Here is a 23,581-nt window from a genome sequence, read left to right on the forward strand (position 1 = left end):
GCAGGGTCTGTCCCCGGTTTTATACTTAGAGGGTGAAAAGTGTAAGTTGGCATGATCGGTTAGAGATCTGGATGCCTCATCCCTTTCCCCCGGAGAAATACTCTTTGGGTGCCCAGTGGGGCTTGGGATGCCAGGCGTGCCTGGGATAGAAGCGGCAGTGTCTGCCTGAACACACCTTGAAACGTGCCTTCGAGTCAGAGAGGTGTTGCATTAGGGTTCCAAACAAATAAATAACGCGTAAGGAAGAAGTGGACTGAACGTTCCCAGTCCGCACTCTTACCATCATAAACGTCAGCCAGCCGCTGGGTCACGGCAAACTTACCGGCTCTCTCGGTTGGCGGACTTGTACTCAATGGCTATCATTAGAAGCTTGAGCTTCACAAAACACAGCCTGCAATGAGACGGAGAAACCTCCCAGTCAGTGCTTCAGAACGACCAGAGCCACAGAACAAACACCGTGACGACCTTTCCATCTCCTGATGCGGTCATTACCCAAGGGACCCGCATGCTACAGTCACTGTGCCAGAGGGAGGGCGATGTGAGCCACACCTCCCCATCCTCCCCATTAAACTTGATTTCTCACAAGTGATAAGGTGCTGAATGCTCAAAGTGCAAATTGCACTCAGGTCTGGATGTCTAGACACAGACCTGAAGCAGGGCTTTGTGCCTGGGGATTTATGCTGGGCCAGATTCATTAGTTACTCGGTTGGGTAGTAAAATGTTAACTGCAGGGGGAGGGAGGTATTTGGAGCAGCTGGACCTGTTATCTGGATTCCATTTCGGTCTTTCGTACAAATGGCTCATATTGTTGTTCTGAGCGGACCCCTGTGCGCTTGGAATGATGGTAATAATCCTTAGCCTCCGTGTTAAGTGCCCAGCACATGACGACGGCACTGTTACTCCTGGCTCCATCCAAGCTGTCTCACCGCATCTGTCCGGTGCTCTTGCCCGCAGCCCAGACTGCTTAGAGGCTGGCTGGCCCCTGCCTCCAGGCCTTCACTCACGTGGTTCCTACCTCTGGAATGCCTTCTCCTCTCCTTCCAACCCAAATTCCAGGCCCACATCAAATCTAACCTTCCATGTAGGCCTTCTCGGGCTACTGCCACCCTCTGATTTTCTGTCTCAGAACTCCTCCAGCACCTTGTCTGCAATCACATTGTTTAGCCCTTAGTTGATTTTACACTGGCTGTGGTTGCCTCCTACTGTTTCACGTGTCTGAACTTTATCTCCTCAACCAGTGTGACTTCAAGAGCTTTGGACTTGTTTGGAATTCCCCATAGTGCTCTACATGGAACCCCTGATACAGAGAAACTCAAGAAATGAATGATTTCCACTTACTGGGGTTCGGTTCTAAGAAAATAAAAAAAGGTTCAGTAAAGTATTTATGCATAGAGATGTTCAAGGAAGTACTACTAATACAGAGTAAAAAAACTGAAAGCAACTTAAATGTCCAATAAAAAGGCAATGGTTAGATAAAGTAGGGTACAATATAATATTAGCATTCAAAATGACTTTTCAAAGAATATTTCAAGGTATAAGATCAACAAATATTATTATATAGGTACAAATATGTAAATAACCTGATACAGTTAGGTGAAAACATGTATTTATAAACTCACAGAAATAAAAGTTCACATAAACAGAAAAAGAATTATATACATTACATATCACAAGTTTCTAAAATGGGCATTATTGTTTATGTTTTAAGGACTTTGGGATAGTAAAACATTGGTTGGCTGACAGATTGAGAAATGAATTGATGGTTATTCAGCCCCAGCACTGTAAGGGGAAGGAGGTGCTGGGTCACAGGTCAGGGCCTTGCTGTTCTCATTTCATCCCCACAATATCCCTAAGACGGAGATACGACCCCAGTTATTCACACTTCTATTGGTATTTCTATTTTACAGGTGATGAAACTAAGGCTCAGAGAGCCCACGTAACTTGCCCAAAGTCCCCAGTTCGTACCTGGCAGGATATACAATATCTTTGTCCCAGTGAAGCCTATTTTATATTCGGAGAGACAGACAATAAGCAAATATACCAGTGAATACATGATACATTTCCGGATGAGAACAAGTACTGTGCAGAAAATAAAACACCTAAGAGGATAAAGAGTAACTGGGAACGTGTGTTATCTGCGATGGTCCAGGAAGACCTTTCCGAAAAAGTAACACAAAGGCACAGAGCACTGGAGCATGATGAGAAGAGGCCGGCAATGAGAGGATCTGGGCCAAGAGCTCTCTAGGGAGTGGAAACAGCAAGTGCAAGGGCCCTGAGGTAGGAAGGAAGTCGGGGTGTTTGAGGACCAGCATTAAGGCCAGAGAGGCTGCAGCTGAGTGTGCAAAGTCGAGAGTGACAGTGATTAGGTCAGGGAACTAGGTGGGAACAAGATCATGAAGACTTTGCCAGCCACAGCAAGGAATCTGCAGCTTATTCTAAGTGGAATGGGAGGCTCTGGGTTGGTCCTAAATAGAAAAGTGACACAATCAGATGCGCTGGACCCGTGTATGTGTTGCTTGCAGGTAAGGTGCTGGTGAAGGCCTCAAGCTCTGCAGTGGGAATAAGACCAGTCGCTCATTCCTGCCTGGGAGGTCATGATCCCCTGTATTGCTGTAAACAGACAGTCAGATTTCAAAGGACCACTTCCATCCAGGCAGGCGTATTTGGGCTCTCCCAGTGATTTGCAGATTTTCTGATTCCTGCCAGCAGACTCTAATGACCTGGGTTTTGTGCTGATTATGCAGTTTGCTGAAACACCAACCCACATACCCAACTACAGCTGGAAAAATGCTCTTCTTAATTTATGTTCCATAGAGCACCGCTAACACGTACCCTTTACGGGGCTGTTGTTAACCTCTGGAGCTTAAATTGTTTAAAATATCAGGTGGCTTATGCCATATTTGTTGAAACAAATTACCAGATTAAGTAACCACTTTCTAATGTAAATAACAACTAAGTGCCAAACTCAAGGAGAAGGCTGATCTTAACTTAGCATAGATCATGAAGATGCTGATTTGCTGAAATCCTATGAGCAATGGCCACTCCGATTTGGGATTCTGGTGGTTCATGGGATCAAGGATCTTAATTGCTTTAATGACCTGACCCTATTGGTGAGAAGGGAAGAAACAGTTCATAGTAATTGTGGATTATGTCTTCCTAGCTACTACGATATCATTTACCACTTAGATATAAAAAGAAAGGAGCTTCCTAACTCAGAAAAGTCAATAAAATCTACATGGCCTTGGGCATATTCCTTACCTAGCACAGGGCGGACCAGCCATCTGAGTCCTCTTTTGTAACTTTCAAATCAATATCTAAAGTGATTCTACATGGCCTTATAGAAGCCTCTTTTTAAGGACGCTCTGACCTAAAACAAGCCTTTGTTCACTGGCCAAAGGGACTAAGAAGAGAGGGACAGAGTGATGTAAACAAAGTGATCATAGGCAGACCTTGGAGATATTGTGGGTTCGGTCCAGGCCACCACAATAAAGCAATTATCACAATAAAGCAAGTAAGGTGAATTTTTTGGTTTCACAGTGCATATAAAAGTTATGTTTACACTATAGTCTATTAGTGTGCAATAGCATTATGTCTAAAAAACAAATGAACACACCTTAATTAAAAAATACTCTATTGCTAAAAAAAAACCCAAAACAATTACAATAGTAACATCAAAGATCACTGATCACAGATCACCATAACAAATATAGTAATAATGAAAAAGTTTGAAATATTGTGAGAATTACCAAAATGTGACACAGAGACATGAAGTGAGCAAATACTGTTGGAAAAATGGCACTGATAGTCTGGCTTGAACAGGGTTGCCACAAACCTTCAATTTGTAAAAAAAAAAAAAAAAAAAAAAAATGCAGTATCTGCAAAGTGCAATAAAGCCAAGTGTAATAAAAAGAGGTATGCCTGTACATGCAAACAGTGCCGCAACCATAGATTTTCAGACTCAGGCACTTCAAGATTGGCTGGTCCTGCCCTTCTCGTACAGATAACAAACTGAGGTCCGAAGAAGGAAAAGCGACTTGTTCAAGGTTAAATGGCCTTTATGGAAAAAAGCCAAAAGTGGAAATCAAACAACTTGTTCAAGGTTAAACAATTTTCATGTAGAAATGTCAGAAGTGGAAATCAAGTCTCAAGGCAGTATGCTACACAGATGCTTCTTATAAAAGCAAAGGAAATGAAGTGGTTGCCAGAAACCCAACATGCAGACATGTTCTGTTTGGTCAGTACAGCATTTAAGGAAAAAAAAAAAAAAATCTAGAATTAGATACCAACAGGTGATTTCATATAAAAGCGAGCTTTTCAGCTTTCCTTGATAAATCAGATATGGCCATACTGGAGCCACATTCCATATGGCTAAAAGGGACTGGGAACTTCAAAGCACTTACCTCTCTGGATGGGACATGTGTTCTCCAACGTGCCACAGTCTCCACCACCCCCTATTGTCTCGGACCTCCTCATTCTAATTCTTTGTTGCTAACTGCCTGCCCCCTACGGGCATCTAAGCTATTACTCCCTACTCTAGTTGAGTATCCTCTGGATGTCTGCGAAGTACAAATCTTGAGTAATTTACCATTTACACCGGAAACAGAACTACGTCTCTCCCTGTTTAAAATCACAGGTTTTCGTGAGTTCCTGCCACAGAGAATTGGCGAAGGTCAGGGTGCTGGGCTTAAGGCTGCCGCTGAGGTACAGCCTCTGTTGTGGTTCTGGGGGGAAGGGCAGATCAAGGTGAGTAGACAGGGAGTGGGTACGGTGGGGTGTGGTAATTACTTGTTTACTTGCCTCTCTGCCCTCTACACTGAGCTTCTTCAGGGCAAGATGTATGCTTGTCTCGCTGGTAGTTTGCAAAATGCAAAGAGTAAGCTTTCAGTAAATGCTGATTAAGTAAATGGATGAAAGAATGGGGAGCAGACTCTCATGACTTGCTAGAATTATCCACAACAGATAAAGTGGTAAACTAGGAAAGTCTAGTTCAGCCAGAGAAAGCTTGGAAGTGAGCTAGCATCGTGAAACGAGATGCTTTTTAACTTGGTGGATAGAAGCAGACAGATAGGAAAAGAAGGGCGTAGAAGGAAATAATAGCAGTGATATGCTCTGGGAATCTAATGTTTGCCTTCAATCCGCTATGACATGAGGTAAGTACAATTCTAAGATACAGACAGCGATTTCTCCTTGGAACCCTCTGCAGATCCTGTTACAAAGGATGTGCCTTTGGACTACTTAGAATTGATGTCCTGAAATTAAATATTTACTTGCATCATTTACACCATTTTTCTGGTAAAGCAAAATGGGTTTTGCTCATCCAATCCTTAAAGTCATTCTTGTGGCTTAAACATATACAGACCTGGGCTGGGAAAGAGAAAGGAGGCTTAGCATGAGGTAGAGTGTAAGAGAGAAACAAGGTAGCTTCCACAGTGTGATAAACAGGATGAAATCAGCCATAAGTTAGCAAGAATTTAATTCCTGGTTTCTAAAATAAAATGTCCCAGTATGTCCAATGCAGGAAGTTGCCACTTGTGGCAAAAATAATTACAGGGGAATAGAAATGACTTCTTTTTTCAAGGAAAAAAAAAAGTTAGATTGCTTTCTTGATAATTATTAAGTAGAGGTCTACCAAATTTGACATTATACAAAGCCCTCTTTTTCTTTTTTTCTTTACTGCCAGCATCATCTGTTAACTACAGTAGTTTCAACCCAGATGTTCCTGAACAAAGGCTCCTAAGAATTAGAGTCCAACTGTTTCTACCTACCCAGAGGGAAATAAATTGTTCTTGCTATTAAATCAGCCCCCTTGACTAGAAAGATTGCTTGCTGGTGTGAATTAAGCATAGAAATCTGTCGTAGAGTTTGCACCTTCTAATGTGTTCAGGAAGGGTATGCAAAGGTGTGGTTTGGGGCTGCCAAAGATGACTCACCTAGGAGTGAAGGGGCAAGGACAGAAGAGGCAGCTTTCACTGTGCCCCCCAAACCCAGCTCCTCCCCGAAGCGCCAGCCCCTCTTCAGTTGTCCAGAGGGACCCTGGGAATGTCAGGCTGATACATGTAATCAGAGTAGATGAGGATGTAAATACTGCGCATTAGGGAACCAGATCTTTAGGATCTAGGGGCTAAAATGAAAAAAAGATTCACATTTAGGAGCTTTGATTTAAAATGATAGGCTCTCAAAATGGAAACATCTAGTTGAAGAAAATTTGAACCAGCGGGATTTGTAAGACTCAGCACCAGGAAAATGGAAGTGATTTAAAATGCCCATGAAAATGTTGTTCAGATTTCCCAGCAGCTTTCATAGAGGTGGAGTGGGAAGGCTTTAGAACACCCCCAGCTTTGAACACACCCACTCTCATAATATCTCCACTAGCACACCTAAGACACTTGAATTTAAATATAATTACATTCTTTCATATGGACAATTAACATTTGCCTAAAATGTCAGTAAATGCATTTTTTAGAAAGCCTTGCTATTATTATTAATCAGAAATACAAAATGTAAACTGTGTGTTTGCTATGTGTACCCAGCATCAAGTCAAGCCCCAGTATTTCCTACTGGACTGCCTCCCTGACCCTTCCTGTAGAGAATTCTAGAATCGCCACTGCCTCTGTAGCCTTCGATTAAGGGTTTTAATAGATTTTATGGCCACTGGTTTATTCACATGTGGAAGGATTATCGGTCACTTTCTGAATCCCTGTAATAGAAATAATCATAAATGCATTCCTATCTGTGTTCATATATGCTCAGTCCTAATTATAATACCCCCAAATAATTGGATGAATAGGGCCAGTTCTTTGAGGAAAAATATGTTTTAAAGATGAGACTCAAGCCTCTCCATAAGTTCTCATAAAATGTTCGTTTCTGCAGCCTGGCTAAATAAATCTACCATATAACAATAGAATCTGCTGACTTCTTTCTGCTCCATGTTCAAATTCGGATGCCCTTCTCTAAGAACTACTGATTTCACAGAACTCAAGTTAAACTAGCTGTAGCTTTCACTGGGCAAGAGACCCAGCTTTCTCTAGGCAGTCTTAAATTTAAGTTTCCTCAAGTGGCTTCCCTGGAAAGATCTGTCCATGCCAAACAACACGGGACGAGAGCATGATTTTCTCAATGTTAGGGCCCCGAATGCAGGTGGATGAGGGGAAGGAGAACCGTGCCCTGCAGACCCCGCACTGTCTAAACCAGCACAGAAGCATCCAGGCTTGCATTTGGGCTGGAGGGCAGAACTCCTGTCCTTTAGCATAGGGAAGATCTGGTCAGAGTTCCTCAAGCTACCTAGGCATTAAATACTCCACATCAAATCTGAATTGTAACAGCTGCAGGGGGACACAGAGACACGCAGTATTTCAAATACATCTTTTGTCCTAATCCCCTCTGAGCTATAAAACCTGATACAATTAAGCGTTTGTATTTTGCAAGTGATGACTGACTGACTGATCTGCTCACCATGAGATTCAGGACCTGGCACATGGCATTCTTGCAGTAGCCAAACCTGTGAACCTGTGGCTTCCTCCTCTCCTCCTTCCCCACCTCCCTCCTCTGCCCTCACTTTCCTACCTGGAGGCAGGGGGGGTACATCCTCTCATTTGCTAGTTCTCATAATAAAAACACTACCGCTGTTTCCCCCTGAAAACATCACATGCCAAAAGAACTCTGATTTTTCTCCTTCTCCCATCTAAAGGGGAAATCAACTTGTTCTCGCTGGAAAATCTCAGAGACCTGGGTGTTGAGAGAGTTCTCTGTGGCTCCCAGCCTCCTGGTTCCCTATCACTTACAATTCCCTCTTCCCTCTTTATTCCTTCTCTGAACCCAACCTCCATACAAGGTACAGCTCAAGTATCACCTCTTCCAGGAAGCCTCTCCTGGCCACCCCAGCCTGCAGGGAGCTCTCAGCATCTGTCCCCCGGCTGTGTGCATCCATCAAACACTCATCAATGGGCGCTCATCTCTCCCTGAGGATGGGTATTATTTCCTTTCGCCAGACTGCAAACTCTCAGAAGGCAGCAGCTGCAGGGAAACAGAATCTTTTCCTTGGCATTTGAAAGTATTGCTATTAATCTTTTAATGAGCATATACTTGATCAAATCTAATTGCACCTTGCCTGGCACACTGGCACAAATACCCCAAGCTCATTAAATAGCTAGCTGATTAACTGGCTGGTGACCGATGGCAGAATTTTCTAAAAGGTAAGAGTAAATAAAACCTGGAACCGTCATGATATATTTCTTTCTTTCTTGGTGTTTATAGTATATTCAGTGGGCAGAATAGAAGGGTGTTGGGAAGAGGATAGGCAGGAGAGGGGAAAAGGACATTAGCTGGTACTGAGAGACAAATTCTATCATTCCGATTTTAGAGATGAGGAAACTGGGGGGAGCACTGAGCCCAAGGTCAGGCAGCTGGTAACTATCAAAAGAAGGAGGTAGGCAGAAATCCACTGTCTTGTCCCAAATCACACATCCAGCGAGTGGGTTTGACCCCAGACCTTTGCGACTCCACAGCTCACGCTACCTGACATCACACAGCATCCTACTATTCGAACCACTCAAAAATAGGACCCCTTCGTGGCAAGCATAGCCTCATATCCCAGCCCCGGCTTCCTGCAAGCTTGGCTGGCACTAGCCATCTGCACCTTCCACAGTCACCTACTGAGGAAGATGGGGAGTGGGAGGGAAAAGGAAGCGGGTGGTTTCCTGGTGTTCAGAGAACAATGGGTGGCACCCTCTCTTTCAGATCCCATAGCTCCTTTGCCTTGATCTTCCTGCCACACAGACCAGGGGCAAGCCAGCTATGCAAAACCAAAGGGAAATGCTCAGGAGTTGCTGGCCCTTAAAAGGAACACCCTAAGAGCATCCTGAGGAAGGTCCAGGACATACCCACCACAGTGTCCATCAAGGCCAAGAGGCATCTGGCTTGTGGCACCCTAAATTGTCCTTCTCTGCATTTGGTGCTTAACTGTTCTCCCCACCCTGAAATTGCTTTTATGATCCCCAGTGGAAACCTGACTGAGAGCATTAAAGGGCTCAGTACCCCCACGTCTTTTTCCTATTCTGATTTGGATTAGGCGTGGGGAGTGAGGAGAGCAGTCAGCAGTTTGCCTGGCATGGTAGAGGGCGGACTCATTCCTATATCCATGGAGATTGCAGAATACCCTTCGTGAAGAAGGAGCAATGGAGAGGAAGTGCCCACAAAGGCCCAAATCCTAACATTAGCTTGTAAGATGTGGCCCACCTACAATTCTATGATTTGGCGAAAATCAGAAACATTCCAGTGACTGAGCCCGAAGTTGGAATAAGAAGTTATTCCAGCCTGTGGTGTGGAGAATAGGGTTGCCGGGCGGTCCCCAGTCATCAGACTGAATCAGAATCACCCCACTTACCTACAAAAAAATGCGGATTTGGGGGATCTACCCCAGATATTAAAATCTGGAGATGGAACCTAGAATCCTCTCTGTTTACTAAGCTCCCCAGGAGATTCTTAATTAGCCAGCCTTCATCTACCACATCCTCCAAGCTGTTCCCAATTGCATGAGGCCCCAGCAGCAAAATCCTGGTCCTGTAACTTGTCTGCTAGGTGGCTTTGGAAGGGGACAGCAACATCCTCTGAGTCTCGGTGTCCTCCTTTATAAACCAGGGATGGTAATGTTCACATAAACGTCACAGGATTGTTGTGAGGATTCAATGAGAAAATGTTAAGTGAAATATTTAGAAATGATACTGCACTTTGTCTAAATTAGTTATTGCTTTTGGAACAAAGCTCCGTCTTCTGGTGATACACACGTGAAGGCCAAAGGCTGGTGCAGAGAAGCTGGCGCAAGTCTTACCTGAGCCGGAGAAAGCATCTCTCTGCTCGAAATTCTTAAAAAGCTCAACTTGGGGGCCTCCTGCCCCTTCTCTCTCTCCTCCTCCCACATCTGTTCTCTTGGGAAACGACCTCAGATTTCACCCGTTAATCCTGCCCCCTTAGCTTTTCACTGAATGACTCTCCCAGCTTCTGAGAAAACTCCTATCTTTTCGGTGTGGTGATCCTACCCTGCAAGGGGGCACTCTGCCAGCCCAAGGGAAGAGCAAATTTATTTCTTTTCATGCTTCAAGACGTTATTGGCTGCATATTGTTTTAATGCCGTGCATAATTACAGAGACGGCTCTGAAAATCTGTATATTTTATCAGTGCTTTATTATACCCAGAATATTCTCCAACTCTTTTTCTTCTACATGAACCAGCTGAAAATATATTTTGGCGTCCTTCATGTCATCTTGAAATTGAATAGCCAATTCTTACTGTAATGAAAATACTTATGTGCCAGCCTGGTGATATACAACCCTACACTCTAATTACGGCTGTGCTTTAATTAACCTGAATTGAAGAGTGTTATCATTAAACTGCTGGTAACTCTGAGTTATGGCTTTTCTTTAATTTAAAGTAGAAAACACAGATAATTAAGCCTCCAGATAATCAAATGCTTGAGGAGAGCTTCAATGTTTTGGGATGTTCCTAAATCTCATTAAGTGTCCTTTCTTTATTGATTATTTCTACCTCTGCTGTATCATTGTGTTAAACGAATAACAGCAGTCAGTTGAACACATTCTCACTCACATCAGAAGTTTTTCATGATGGTATTTTGGTTTCTGTTTTTCGTTTTTGTATTCCAGAAGCTGTACCAAACAAACACCAAATTCTCTGACAACAAGGTATGTCTGAGGGATCTTCTCCTTCTCGGAACATGTTGTCAACAAGCAAATCAGTCAAGGGAAATATTTACAGACTACTGCCCAGCTCTTGAGCCGGCTCCAAAGGGCAGAGAAGTTTCACACACCCAATGGGTCAGAGTTGGCAAACTCACACATCGAGGGGGCCAGGCCCTGATGTAAATGCAAATCTGGCCAGTTTAAGACATCAGGGAGGGGAGGTCCTTCACTAAACCCCTCCTTACAGCAAACTGGAGTCCCTTAGCATTCAGTAGAAATGCAAGTCCCGTGTTGGTTCATCAGATTTTCAAAAGAGGCCAGGAATCTAGTTTTTACGTGAAGAACCACCTTTTTGAAACATTGGCGACTAACTTTTAAGAAATGAAACACTGTGTAGGACAAATACGTGAGTCAAACTGACCCCACAGGTATCCCAGCTGGAACTTTTAGAGGGAGCAGTTCTAACCTTCCAGGTTAACACTCTTAAAATGAACTCACTCAGTTTCCAGAAGCAAAATAAGAGAAGCAGTGGGAAAGAAGGAAGGGGATGGGGGAGGGACATGGACTACGGGATTTGCAAGGCAGCACTCATGTTGACACCAATCAAGCCCGGGAGACTCAAAGACAAAGAAGGGGACTTCACATACTCCCCTGCTAATGCCTGAGGTGCCATAGGACTCCTCCAGGTGTTGCCAGTTCTGCTGTGGGCTCAGACCACATCTACACCAGACCTAAGAGGCCTCAATTGTCTTTTTATAGGACGAGCTTCTAATATAAGTCCTGAATCCTCCTGGAATTTTTATCCCAGGCAGGCCACGCTCCAAGACAGAGAAAATCCCCTGGGACAGCCTCAGTGTTCCAGGACCCAGTGCCTCTGAATGGTTAACTCCTTTCCTCCTTTCTATGGCAGAATGAGAAATAGCTCTCAAAGAAAGGAACACACGGGAGTTACAATGGGGCATCCATTTTCGGAAAATAACTCCTTCGGAATCAATTACTTATGCCCTTTTCCGGTCCATTTAGCGTTTAAACTTTCGCTTCGAGACAGGGTGAGAAATCTCAGTAAACAGTCAAACCATTTTGGATTGCTTAGGGTCTGGGCCCGGGGACAGGCAGGGTGCACCTGCTGTGCTCACTGACAGAAGTCACTGACAGGTAAACACCAAGCTACCAGGTGCTCTGGCCCCTCTCTGCTGTGCACAGAACAGCAAACTATGAGACAGAGGAACCCAAGAGCCCCCCAGGACTGTCCTCTTCAGGCCGCCCTTTCCAGAAGGTGGGTTTGGTTTGCAGGCAGGCAGACAGCACAAGGGAAGAGCTCTTCTTTCTCAGCCCAGTGGGTTCCCAGACTCCCCTGTTTCTTCCCAGTTTTTATCAGTGAGATTGAGTTTACCAAATGCTTTGCTATAGTGTCAAAGTATCGGGCTTCATGTTTCAGCATTCCCAGGGAGTCTGTGTTTTCATAGGGACAAAGTCCCTGTTCGACTTACATCCAACATCTAAGCTTCTAGGTGGGGAATCTGAGGCATCGTCCTGGTGGAAGTTTCTTGGGGTCTGGGACACCTAGAGCTCCTGACGTCATACCCCTTAAATGATAACCTGTTCTACCTCGAGGGGTCATGCAGGCTGGGGCTACCCCTTGCTCAAATCCATCTTGCTGAGCCAGTACAAGGAGATGCTAAGCCTTTTTATTGTTATAACATACCAGTTGTCCATCTCGGGGCTAAACCACTCAGGACTATTTCAAGGCCTCCCTGTGTACGTTTGGTTCCACATTGCCTCAGGAAATAGTGAAAGCACTTTGAACAGGGGCTTCTCTGATGTCTTTATGACCTGACTTAATTGAAAGAGATTAAAATTTCTTTCATCAAGGTGCTAGCAAGATTGGGTTTTGCCCTGGTAAAATCAGAGGCATGGGTTCATGCTACCCTTCATACATGTGTCTACGTCATAGGGGCATAATTCAAGATATGCAGGAAAACTGCAGTTCATAATTTAGGGCAAATGATGAATCCAAGCCTGAGATTCTCAGGACTGGAGGGAAAGGAGAGCCAGCAGAAATCCCCAAGGCAGGGGCCATATAATGACCCACCTTCCCCTTCATCACAGAAGGCTGAGCACAGGACACTTGGTAATTGTCGAGTGTCCCCACTGTGCTGGCCACAGGTGGGGTGCATTTCCTTCCAGAGACACGTTAAATGTTTCTGAAAGCCAAAGAGCATATGGTTAGCGGTCACTTACTCACAAACAGTAGGGAAGGACAGACCCACGAAGGCACTGGAGAGATATTCTGTGTACATTTCATTTGAGACTCCTTCCAAGTAGTATTTCTGCCACGTGTCTTCCTCAATCTAAGGGAGAAGCACACAGGAGAAGGGTTTAAGATAGGATAGTAAAAGGAAAGTGGGGTTACCCCATCTGGCAAACAAATGAATGCACTGGTTGTGTCGTGGCGACCTTCCTGAACAACCAGGAACATACCCCATCACCACGTGAAGCCTTCCATGCCCCTAAACTCATAGACTAGACAGATGTCCCCTCTAAAGCACCACTTCTTCCTAAACCTGTATGATTTCCAAGAATGTGGAGGCATGGGCACTCATCCACAATTGATAAAAATTTTTGAGAGCAATTTTTAAATTGTTATCAAAATGTACAAAAGTGCATACTCTTTTTACACAATTCCATTTTAAGTATTCATAGCAAAGAAGCAAGCAGATAAGTATACACATACACACGTACAAGAACATCCTTCTTGCTCTTAGAACAAGAAATTAGAAATAACCACAAATGGTAGGTTTATACCATGGAATACAGGGAAGCAATTAAAAATTATGATGAAAATGTATATATTTTCATAGAAAAATTACCTTAAAAGGCACATTACTAAATAGTGTGTATAGTCTGATCCTATTTTTAAACACCCTATAATTATCTGAATGTTCGTAAAGCCGTAGAAAAATCTAGAAAGCTTTATACCAAAACAGTAACAGTTGTTATCTCTGAGATGTAGAATGACACTTTTTCTCTATAGATTTCTGCATTGTCTGAAGGCTTTTGCAGTGAGCATATATGATGTATAACATGAAACAACATATCTATTTCTACTTCAGGGAAAAGGTAGATTTTTCCAACACCACCTTGACTATCACAAAAAGTAAAATGTAGGACTTCCCTGGTGGCGCAATGGTTAAGAATCCGCCTGCCAATGCACGGGACACGGGTTCGAGCCCTGGTCCGGGAAGATCCCACATGCCGCGGAGCAACTAAGCCCGTGCGCCACAACTACTGAGCCTGCGCTCCAGAGCCCATGAGCCACAACTACTGAGCCTGTGTGCCACAACTACTGAAGCCTGCGCACCTAGAGCCTGTGCTCTGCAACAAGAGAAGCCACTGCAATGAGAAGGCCACGCACTGCAAGGAAGAGTAGCCCCTGCTCGCCGCAACTACAGAAAACCCGTGCGCGGCAACGGAGACCCAATGCGGCCAAAAATAAATTAAAAAATAAATAAATAAAATAAAATAATTTTAAAAAAAAGTAAAATGTAGTTTCAGAAAGGTCTTAACCAAAATGTCATTAAAATGTTTTTTGTTTTTTTTTGTCATAATTAATCAAGTTCAACTGGTTTTCCCAACAGCCCTCTTCACGCTAGGTGTTTCTGGAAAGGTTTTACCTTGGAATCGACCATTTAAAAGTATAAAGTGAAAACAACAAGAACGCTGAGCCCCTCTGGGAGCCTGGGGATGTCATGGATTCCCAAGGCAGGAAGACAGGCAGGCTGTGTGGTCCTTGGGTATCTGTAAGCTGCTGTCTCCCCAGTTCACTTCCACTGGAGGTTAGATAAGGGGGAGGATGAAAAGGAGCTTCCCAGCCAACTGGAAGTGGCTCTTAATAATGTCCTGTGCTGGTATTGAATTAAAAGGCATCTTGGGACTTCCCCGGTTGTCCAGTGGTAAAGAATCCACCTACCAATGCGGGGGATGCGAGTTCGATCCCTGGTCAGGGAACTAGGATCCCACTTGCTGCAGGGCAACTAAGCCCGCGCGCCACAACTACTGAGCCCGCGCCTCAACTAGAGAGCCTGGGTTTCGCAAACTATAGAGCCCACGCACTCTGGAGCCCTCGTGCCACAACTACAGAGCCAATGCACTCTGGATCCTGCGTGCCACAACTAGAGAGAGAAAACCTGCATGCCACAACTAGAGAGAGAGGAAAAAAAAAAACAAAACGTGCACGCTGCAACTAGAGAAAAGCCCACACGCCACAACGGAGAACCCGCATGCCGCAACTAAGACCAGACACAGCCAATAAAAAAAGACATCTTGCTTATGACCCAATAGTCAGTAAACTGGGGGAAATGAGAGAGACTTGGAAACAGTGGGAAATGCACACCTACCACCTACTTGGTGATGCTCTGGAATACAAAATCTAGGAATAATTTAGAAATAAACTGAATGCTCCCTGCTTCTATGCTACGTCTGCTTTGTGTTCTGGCTGGGTTATTAGATTATGTGGGTTAACCTCATTAGTTTGTGCTGCTTCTAACCTACCACCACACGTTAGACATGTGCTATGCAATACTGCTGGGTATGGATTGTTCATCTACAAATTAGTCTTCCCCAGAGTGGGGTCTTTCAAAACAAAAGGACTCAACCTTTTCTACTGCTAAACTTTATGATTTTAAAAATTAACTGCTATGTGTTTAGCTAAGCACAAACCTTTTAATTTCCCCGACTCATAAGATTTCAACTTATTTTTTTCAAATAAAAGGTATTCTTGACTTCATAAGCAAAGGTGATTAATTCCAACTAATTTGAAGAAAGCTTAGTCTGCATTAGTAAATAGTTTGAAATATATAATATTTGGGGCACTATGTTATCATAATTTTTTATTGGTAAATAGGATAGTATCTGAGGGATTGCCAATTATAAATCCTCACAGTTGAGTTTTATGGGCAAATAGTTTTCTTGAAGTAGAAGAATTCAGCCTATTCTTTTAGCAAGGACATTCCTTTTATAATATGTTGCTTATGTTGCTAATTTAAATATTCCACTTGGCTTTCAAAAATAATGAAAATACGAAGCTTTATCCCAATTATTATTGACTGTTGGTGCTATTCCTCAATTAGTATGATTTTAATTTAGTTCTTTTAGTTATGGTCATTATTTTCATGCCTCTATGTCCTAATGGAACTACTCTTGAGACCAAATTTTATTGTAGGTTCATCACTAAACTTTTTAAGTAGAAATAAATTCTTTTTAGCATACAAATATTATATTCATGTTTCTTTTGAACTTAGCATAAATTGTTCATTGATTCATTAATTCAGCAAATATCTTTGAGCATATTCTGTGTCTTATGAGCCATTCTAGTTACTGACTGAATTTTATTTAAACTGGTATTCATTTTCCCATATTTTTCTCTTTGCCAGAAAAAGCATCACATATACCTGTCTAAGATATATCTGACGATATAGATCTGACTTTTGCTGATTTTTTTCCACATTTCTTTTCCTGCAAGTTTGTGGCTGATCTGAAATGCTTGAAGACTAAAAGTCAAAAAACTGGAAAAATAAAAATGAACAGAACTTTTCTGGAAAGCAAAATGCCTCTTCCACAGACATATGCAGATGCTCAGATGGTATGTATAATGGGAGATGCAGAAGTACTGAATGGACTGTCTAAAAGCTGAGGAGTTTAAATTCATTGTTATAACCCTTTAAGATTTCTACACCTTTAACACAATTTCCCTATTGATAAGTTAACAAATTTTTCAGGTTCTGATAAATGTTCACACACACACACACACAAAAACTTACTGAAAATGATTTAAATGGTAAAACGGTAAATTTTGTTATATGTATTTTACCACAAGTAAATTTTTTAAAAAAAACCAATACATATAATATAAGGAGAATCAGTAATTATAATTACCACTTACACCCTTCAATCCTTAAGGGCAAGAATGACAAGTTGTGGCAGAACAATGACAGGAACAGGTTATCCCATCAGGAGAGTCAGGGATAGAGCACCCAGCCTTATGACACTGTAATGTGTCACAAACTCAGACAACAGAACCTCAATCTTCATCCCGAGGCAAGGGCTTCAATTACCCCTTCTTATCAAAGTTTCCCTTTCTAAGTCTCAAGCATGGCACCTTTCACTTATTTTGAAAAAAGCAAAAGCAAAATGCACGTTCCTTTTAGTTTTGTTAGCCGTAATCAAATACATTCTTAGGAAAGGAACAATTAGTATAAAATACAATATGTTGAGTTGAGAACACTTGACAGTGAACAAAGAGATCTAGAGACGGCAGAATGAGTTACTGTCATTATAAGTCCCCTTTAACAGAGGCACAGAGAGGCTAAGTAACCCACTAAAGGCTACAAAGCCAATGAGTGGTACAAACAGGATTCAGAGTTCATACTGTTAACCACCCACCATATTACCTCTTGCTAGAGATTGAAAGGGTAAATATATAGAGAAGCAGTGGTGCTAGGATCTTGGGGGGCTTGGAGGGTTTGCGGAATATAAGTATCTAAGAGGAAAAGCTCCTCAAGAACGCAAGATCTTAAACCCTGGAGCCCCTGACTTTGTGAGAAGTCAGTGAGAAGTAATATTGATTTTAAGTCGAGCTGAAAGGAGAGTTCAGACCTCCTCTCAGAGCACAACGGCATCATTTCTATTCTATAAAATGGAACCATCCCAGCCTACAACTTCTTGCCTAAAATAGTACATGCTGTTCTCCACATCTGTGTTGTCGAAATATTTTTAACTGTAATGTGAATACACACTTCCCAGCAGAAAAATGAAAGAATGGGACCAAAATGACTTAGGGAAAGGTGCCAAAATTAATTTGCCAGCCATTCAACAATCAGTCAAAGGCAAAGCATTTCCTGAGGCAGCAATTTCTCCTCTGGCTGTCACATCAAACTCCCGCTGCTTCGGAAGAGCACCTAGCAAAAATGAGCAGGTGATGTGCTCCGGGTCCTTATTCATCAACCACTCGCAGATCTTCAGTGAGAAAAGAGATCTGAGCCGTGGGGCTCGCTCGTCCACACTTCTCACGGTCTTATTTATCTGCCCTTCATTACCTAATTTTTCAACCAGTCTAGTTCAATCCCTTAAGTAAACGGTTGTACACCAATCTTGGGGCTGATGGCTCCACCACCAAAGGCACCATCAAACTGGAAACATCAGCCTTGGCTCTGGGGGAAGTAACACCTTCTTGCTCCCAGATTTTGCATGTGTTACTAACGGTGGGTCAGGAACGACACCTTTTATATTTTATGATTTCTCTGATTAGGGTGAAACTGTGTTTCTCTAACGCTAACAGCCCAGTGAATGTGAAAAATCAACCATCCCAGCTGCGGTATGTTACAATCACTGTGATTTCTGTTTCCAGCAAAGAGTCTGAATAACTGTGTTGATTACCGCCAAATAATTTTGCAGAAGTCCATCCCTACCTCCAGAGTCATATGAATAACTCCAAAGACTATCATATACCAATCCTTAATCGAAAACAAGTACATTGTTTTAATCCAAATATACGTTATGTTGTGCACGTCAAATATAATGAACTAAGAGGAAATTATAAAAATCAATGACCATTATGTTAATAGCTGCAATAAGAAGAGGTGAGTTGTAACATACACACCAGTATTGCCCAAAACTGGTAGTAGAAGGCTATTTATTGTAATAGCAGGTATTTATTACATTTATGATTTTTTAAAAATCTATCCAAATTCTCGATATTCTTGCTCTAAAGGATGTATAGTTTTAAACCATAAAAGTCCTTAATTAGAATCAATTAGCTACAGCTGAATGAATATTTGTACATATAAATTACACAACACATTGTCACTGTCCTTTGTAATGTGACCGTCTAAAACAGAGCGCACTGACAGGAACTAGCCGACGTATCTGAGATTCCACAAAAACATATTTACGCCCGCAAAAAACAGAGAACACCCACAGAATGTGTCAAGCTCTTAATTACAGTAATCAACATGGAATCAGCATTGATGGGCTCTAGGGTGATGAGGGTGTGGGCTGGTCACTAAAATGAGTGGGGTCCTTCATCCCCATCCCTCAACGGCATGCTCTGCCACTGGGAAAAATCTGATTCAATGTTGCATCCAATCATTTCTTGCTGGAAAGAACAATGCTAAGGACAACTGATTGTTAAGAAGACTTTATCACTGACCCAGTTCCTGGATTCTCTCTCTCCTCCTTTATTTCCCTCTATGTTCCAATGTTAACAAACTTGCCGCAGTTTTAACCACCAGTGGGCATGCGGCTCTTTCCCCCTCTCTCTTCCTCGCCTCAACATAAACTCGTAGAATTAAAAAACAAAACGCTTGAGTCTTGCTAGCTTAGCTCCTCACGAGTGCCAGAACAGAGAAAGCCTCGCTGCACAGCTTTCTGGGGGGTGGAGGAAACTGGTGATAAAGTTGAAAACAAAGGAAAGAAACAGAAGAGATGGGAAACCAACAGTGATTTGCACCTTTTCAGAATATATCTCTTCAAAAAAAAAAAAAAAAAGAATATTATCTCTTCTCTGTGCCAAATTGCACATCAACGCTGTCCTTCTTGGATGTGGACTCAGGTCGGCTGTCCTTCCGAGAGCAGCATTGGATTTCAGGGACTCCATAATGATTTGGCATTCCACAATTATGGCCTATTTCAGATTGTATTTTCCAGAATGTGAGAACAGAACGAAAGGATCTCAGATTTTTCCAAAGGCTTTGGGACAATGTCAATTAAAACACATTATTTGGAATTTGATGGAATGCAAGATAACTGGTTGCTTCAGCACTGAACAAATAAATAAACAACTGCAAAGATTAATTCTGGGGTGGACTTCCACCGAATCTCTTATTCCCAGACTAGTGGGCTGCAGGCTATCAAATGAGATTTCTTCCATCAAGCATTATGAAGAAAAAGATCAGCCCACATGAAGTGTTCAGAGAGACATCAACAGACCACACCGCATGCAAAAAGAGTTAGCAGACAGGGTATTTTCCCCCCTGCTATGTTACCCCAACTTAGGTTACTTCTGAAAACACAGAATGCCAGAGGAACTGAAGTTAAGGGAAGGGTTAACAGAAAGAGTGATATGAGAACTTTTAAAAATAATTATTATTTATAGATTATTTCAGAAAGTGTGGCCTATGTGGCAGGAAATTGGTAATTTTTTTAATATGTAGGTAGGTTGTTCTACCCTTTTCTTTTTTTCCTCTCCAATGTAGAAAAGGTATTTATGCTTAAGTGTTGCCAGGCCTTTTTAAAGATGGGCCTATTCACTATCTGTCCAAATCGGACTTTGGTTTTGCAATCTTGATAATAGTTAAGAACATTCTCACTTGTGCTTCAAATAATAAGGTTCTTAAAATACTACTAAAAATAATTCTCATCTGGGTAGGGCAAGCAGCAAGTAAGTGTTCTCAAGCAGACGCCTGCCAAGCAATCCTCAGGAGAACAATTCAGTCTCTGGCAGGCAGGATTTTCCAGAACAGAGCTTCTCAACCCATTTGGGGTGACAAACCAGGGTTTTGTTTTTATTTCTAGTATCCATCGTTTTGCAGACTCAAACTTCTGCAAAATCTAACAGAAATGATTTCCAAAAAACCAAAAAAAGAATATAGACAAGACATGCAAGCTACAAGTCCAAAATTTCTATCATTAGATTCAACCAATATAAAATTGATCTGTCAAATTGCTCTAAAAGTTCCTAAGCATTCCTCTCATTTTCTGTACTTGCCACTTCGTGGATGAGTAGCAAACAGTTCATGGCACCCATCCACGGACTGCATTTGCAGTTGTGCTGGTCCTACTCTATCTTACAAACCTTACTTCTCACAATTTCCCCCAAATTCCAGTAAAGTAGGATTATTCCCAACTAAGATTTCCCAAAGTAGCCCCTCGACAGAACTTATTAACAGGTGTCACCTTGAACATAAGAGAGTGAAGAGGGAGTTCTATGGTGTCCCCATTAAAATATAGGTTTTTTGAAGGCAGAAAAATTCACCTGAGTCTCCAGAGCCTGGAACAGTGCATGGAACATAGCAGTAGCTCAATATTTGTTGAATGGATGAAATACATTTGGGAAGTGCTGGATTTCACAAAGCCAAACTGGGGAGTTTTTTAGTGCAACTCGGAGTATTTCACGTGTTACTATGAATTGTAAATCTCCAAAGGGGCAACATGGTACTAAGTCACAGAATCCTTTATTTCAAGGAGCAGCTCGTGGAGACCAGCAATGCTATTCTGAAAACTTCCTCCCTCTGATCTCCCCACCACTTCGTTTCCCTGATCCTACTGTCAGAAATCTCTCTGTGGCCATTTTCAGCTGTCAAGATCCAACTCTACCTATAAAGTTCCCATCGTATGCCACCTCGTCTGTGAGGACTTTCCTCATTTCCCCAAATTGATGTGCTCTGCCCTGCCTTAATGGGAACACAAATCATGCCCACCTCTGGTGAGCTTGGGAGGGCTAAAAGAGATAATGGATAAAGAATGCTTAGAACATTCCCTGGTTGGCAGTACGCACTTAGTATGCATTAGTTGTCATTAGCTACCGTCATGGTATCTGAGTCTTCTAACATCTGACAAGAACTACAATAAAGTGGAATTTTGGAACACGAGACCCTCCCTTAGGCATTCAACTTTGTATCTTCTAGAACCAGCAGCATACTACCTTATGAGGTGCTTATAAGAGGCGCTTAATTAATATTTGTTGAATTGAACTGAGCAAGACAAAACTGGAGAAAGAGACACAAAGAAACAAGCACAATTTTTCCAGGCACCTAATCACAAGTCAGTGCTGCTAACTTCATAGCATTTAGTGTTGACCATGAAAGGAACCAATTTCTGCCCCCCGAATGCTGAAAAATTCTGTATTCTTGGCATCTCACAGGGAACGTGTAGAGTCGGGTGATTTTTAAACTTCCCAGAACACTTCCTACTGAGCAGTACATTTCTGGGAAACTTTGTCATCACAGAACATCTTGGGCTACTTAGCAAGTGGCTTATGGTTTTCTAAATTCTAGATCCAATACCTTGGAGGCTTGAATTTGAAAGAAGGGACTCTCAGGAACTGGTGTATTTGCCAATCCAACAGAAGTCCTACCTCTTACTAGCTAGGAGTCCCACCGCACTCCCTGCAGAAAGGAGCCCCCTTTGCTCCGTCTCATGACTATGCTTTCTTTCCAACGTGACCTAGCCCTCTATCTTCTGGATTGTACTCTTCTGAATTCCAATGTAGGGTCAAACAACAATTCAACGGGAAATAGACTGAGCCCAGCAAAGGCTGCATTTGGCAATTCCATTACTCCTAAATTCTAAAATTGAGACCAAAAACAACTGTTTGCTATTAACTAATTAAGAACTGGGAGAAAAAGAAAGGAGTTAGGTAGAAAAGCATTTGAATCAGCACAGGAAGTATGAGGTTGCTTTTGATAAGACAAATCGTTAGAGAATTACCTATGCGTTTGCAAAATCTTCAATATTTTAGACAGTTTGGGGAGAATCCCACTGCATCCACTGAAGTTAACACAGGATAGTTTCTCACCAGTGGGCACGTCTAAGGCTGTGAGTCCAGTGCTTCCCAAACTCTGAAGAGCATGTGAATCACCCAAGGGTGTTAGTAAAATGTGCTTTCTGTAGTCCTGGGGTGGGGTCTAAGATTCTGCATTTCTAACAAGCTCCCAGGCAACATAAATACTCCCCAAACATGGACCACACGTACAGTAGCAAAGGTATTCCCAAAGACAGTGAAGAACATAGAACAAGTATTCTCTTTGAGGACCATGCCTTTGAGGACCAGAGAATCAATCATGGCCCAACGGATTTGAATAAGAGATGAAAAAGGATGCTTTCTATGAGCATCACTAAATATTGGAGCCAGTTACAGAGAAAGCCTGTAGATAATTAAGCACAAGATGGGTATCCCAGTGTTTGGGTTGCTGTGATAATTAGTCTAAACAATATTTCAGGGATCCAGATTTATCTACCTAGTCTCTCTCCATTGATCCAATGACCCCAATAATAACTTAGTCTCCACTTCAATGTGGGCTGTGTAAAGAGAGAACAATGACACAGCTATATTTAATTCAATTAAAATTAAAGTTTCAGAAAATGGCTCCTATTTGTATCCCTTATTTCTGTTTAACTTTTCCATTTTAGGACACAGTGTTGAGTGTGAGGACAACAATGTTTGCCAACTCTCAGTTCTATTTTAGTGACAGCAGATTCTGGATACTTACGTCTCGTATCGCTGTACAATCCGGGCCTAATACAGTCGAGCCAAAGAGACTAGATTTCATTTCAGAGCAAAGGGTTTCAGCCATAAACTTTTGCTTTTTGGCTGAACAGAGCCATTCAAGCCGCGAGCATAAATTCCGCTAGTTTTAGGTATCAGGGTGATTGGGAAGCCAAATGGGTTATTTGTGAGCCAGGTACCCAAGGTAGAGGCACCCGCTTTATTGCGTATTCAGTGTTACCTGGAAAAATCTCTTGCCAGCTAGAGAATATTTTCACAGGAAGTTAGAAATGACTTGAAATTCCCCTCTGCGGCTTCCTAGAGTGGATTTTAGGCTTCGTCAAAATGACATTTGGCTCAGAGACTGAAAGGGGACAGCTTATAAATTGCTGAGGTATTTAGCTGGCCTTAGCAGTTTCTGTTTAAGAGGGGCCATGATCCTGAGTGCAGCAGCAATGTAGGAAGTACCAAAGCACATGCAGCCTCTGGGTTCAAATCCCAGCCTCACTGAACGTCCCTGGGCCAGTTGTATAACCTCTCCAAGCCTCAATCCCCTCACCTGCAAAATGAGAGCAACAGTAGTACCTACTTCCTAGGAAGACAGATGAAATGAGGTGATCCATGTAAA

General features: G+C 42.4%; 1 protein-coding gene across 9 annotated transcripts in view; it reads right to left on the reverse strand.

Moving 5' to 3' along the window:
- Positions 1 to 23,581, reverse strand: part of KCNMA1 (potassium calcium-activated channel subfamily M alpha 1) — a 745,622-nt gene that overhangs the window by 149,334 nt on the left and 572,707 nt on the right. For all 9 annotated transcript variants that reach the window (XM_068547964.1, XM_068547957.1, XM_068547956.1 and 6 more), the window contains exons 15-16: positions 12,933 to 13,042; positions 323 to 391 (exon numbers count right to left, since the gene is read on the reverse strand). In XM_068547964.1, the coding sequence (XP_068404065.1) occupies positions 323 to 391; positions 12,933 to 13,042 (179 nt within the window). The remainder of the gene's footprint in view (positions 1 to 322; positions 392 to 12,932; positions 13,043 to 23,581) is intronic.

Source organism: Eschrichtius robustus, chromosome 7 (assembly GCF_028021215.1).
Source record: "Eschrichtius robustus isolate mEscRob2 chromosome 7, mEscRob2.pri, whole genome shotgun sequence".
Taxonomy (NCBI): Eukaryota; Metazoa; Chordata; class Mammalia; order Artiodactyla; family Eschrichtiidae; genus Eschrichtius; species Eschrichtius robustus.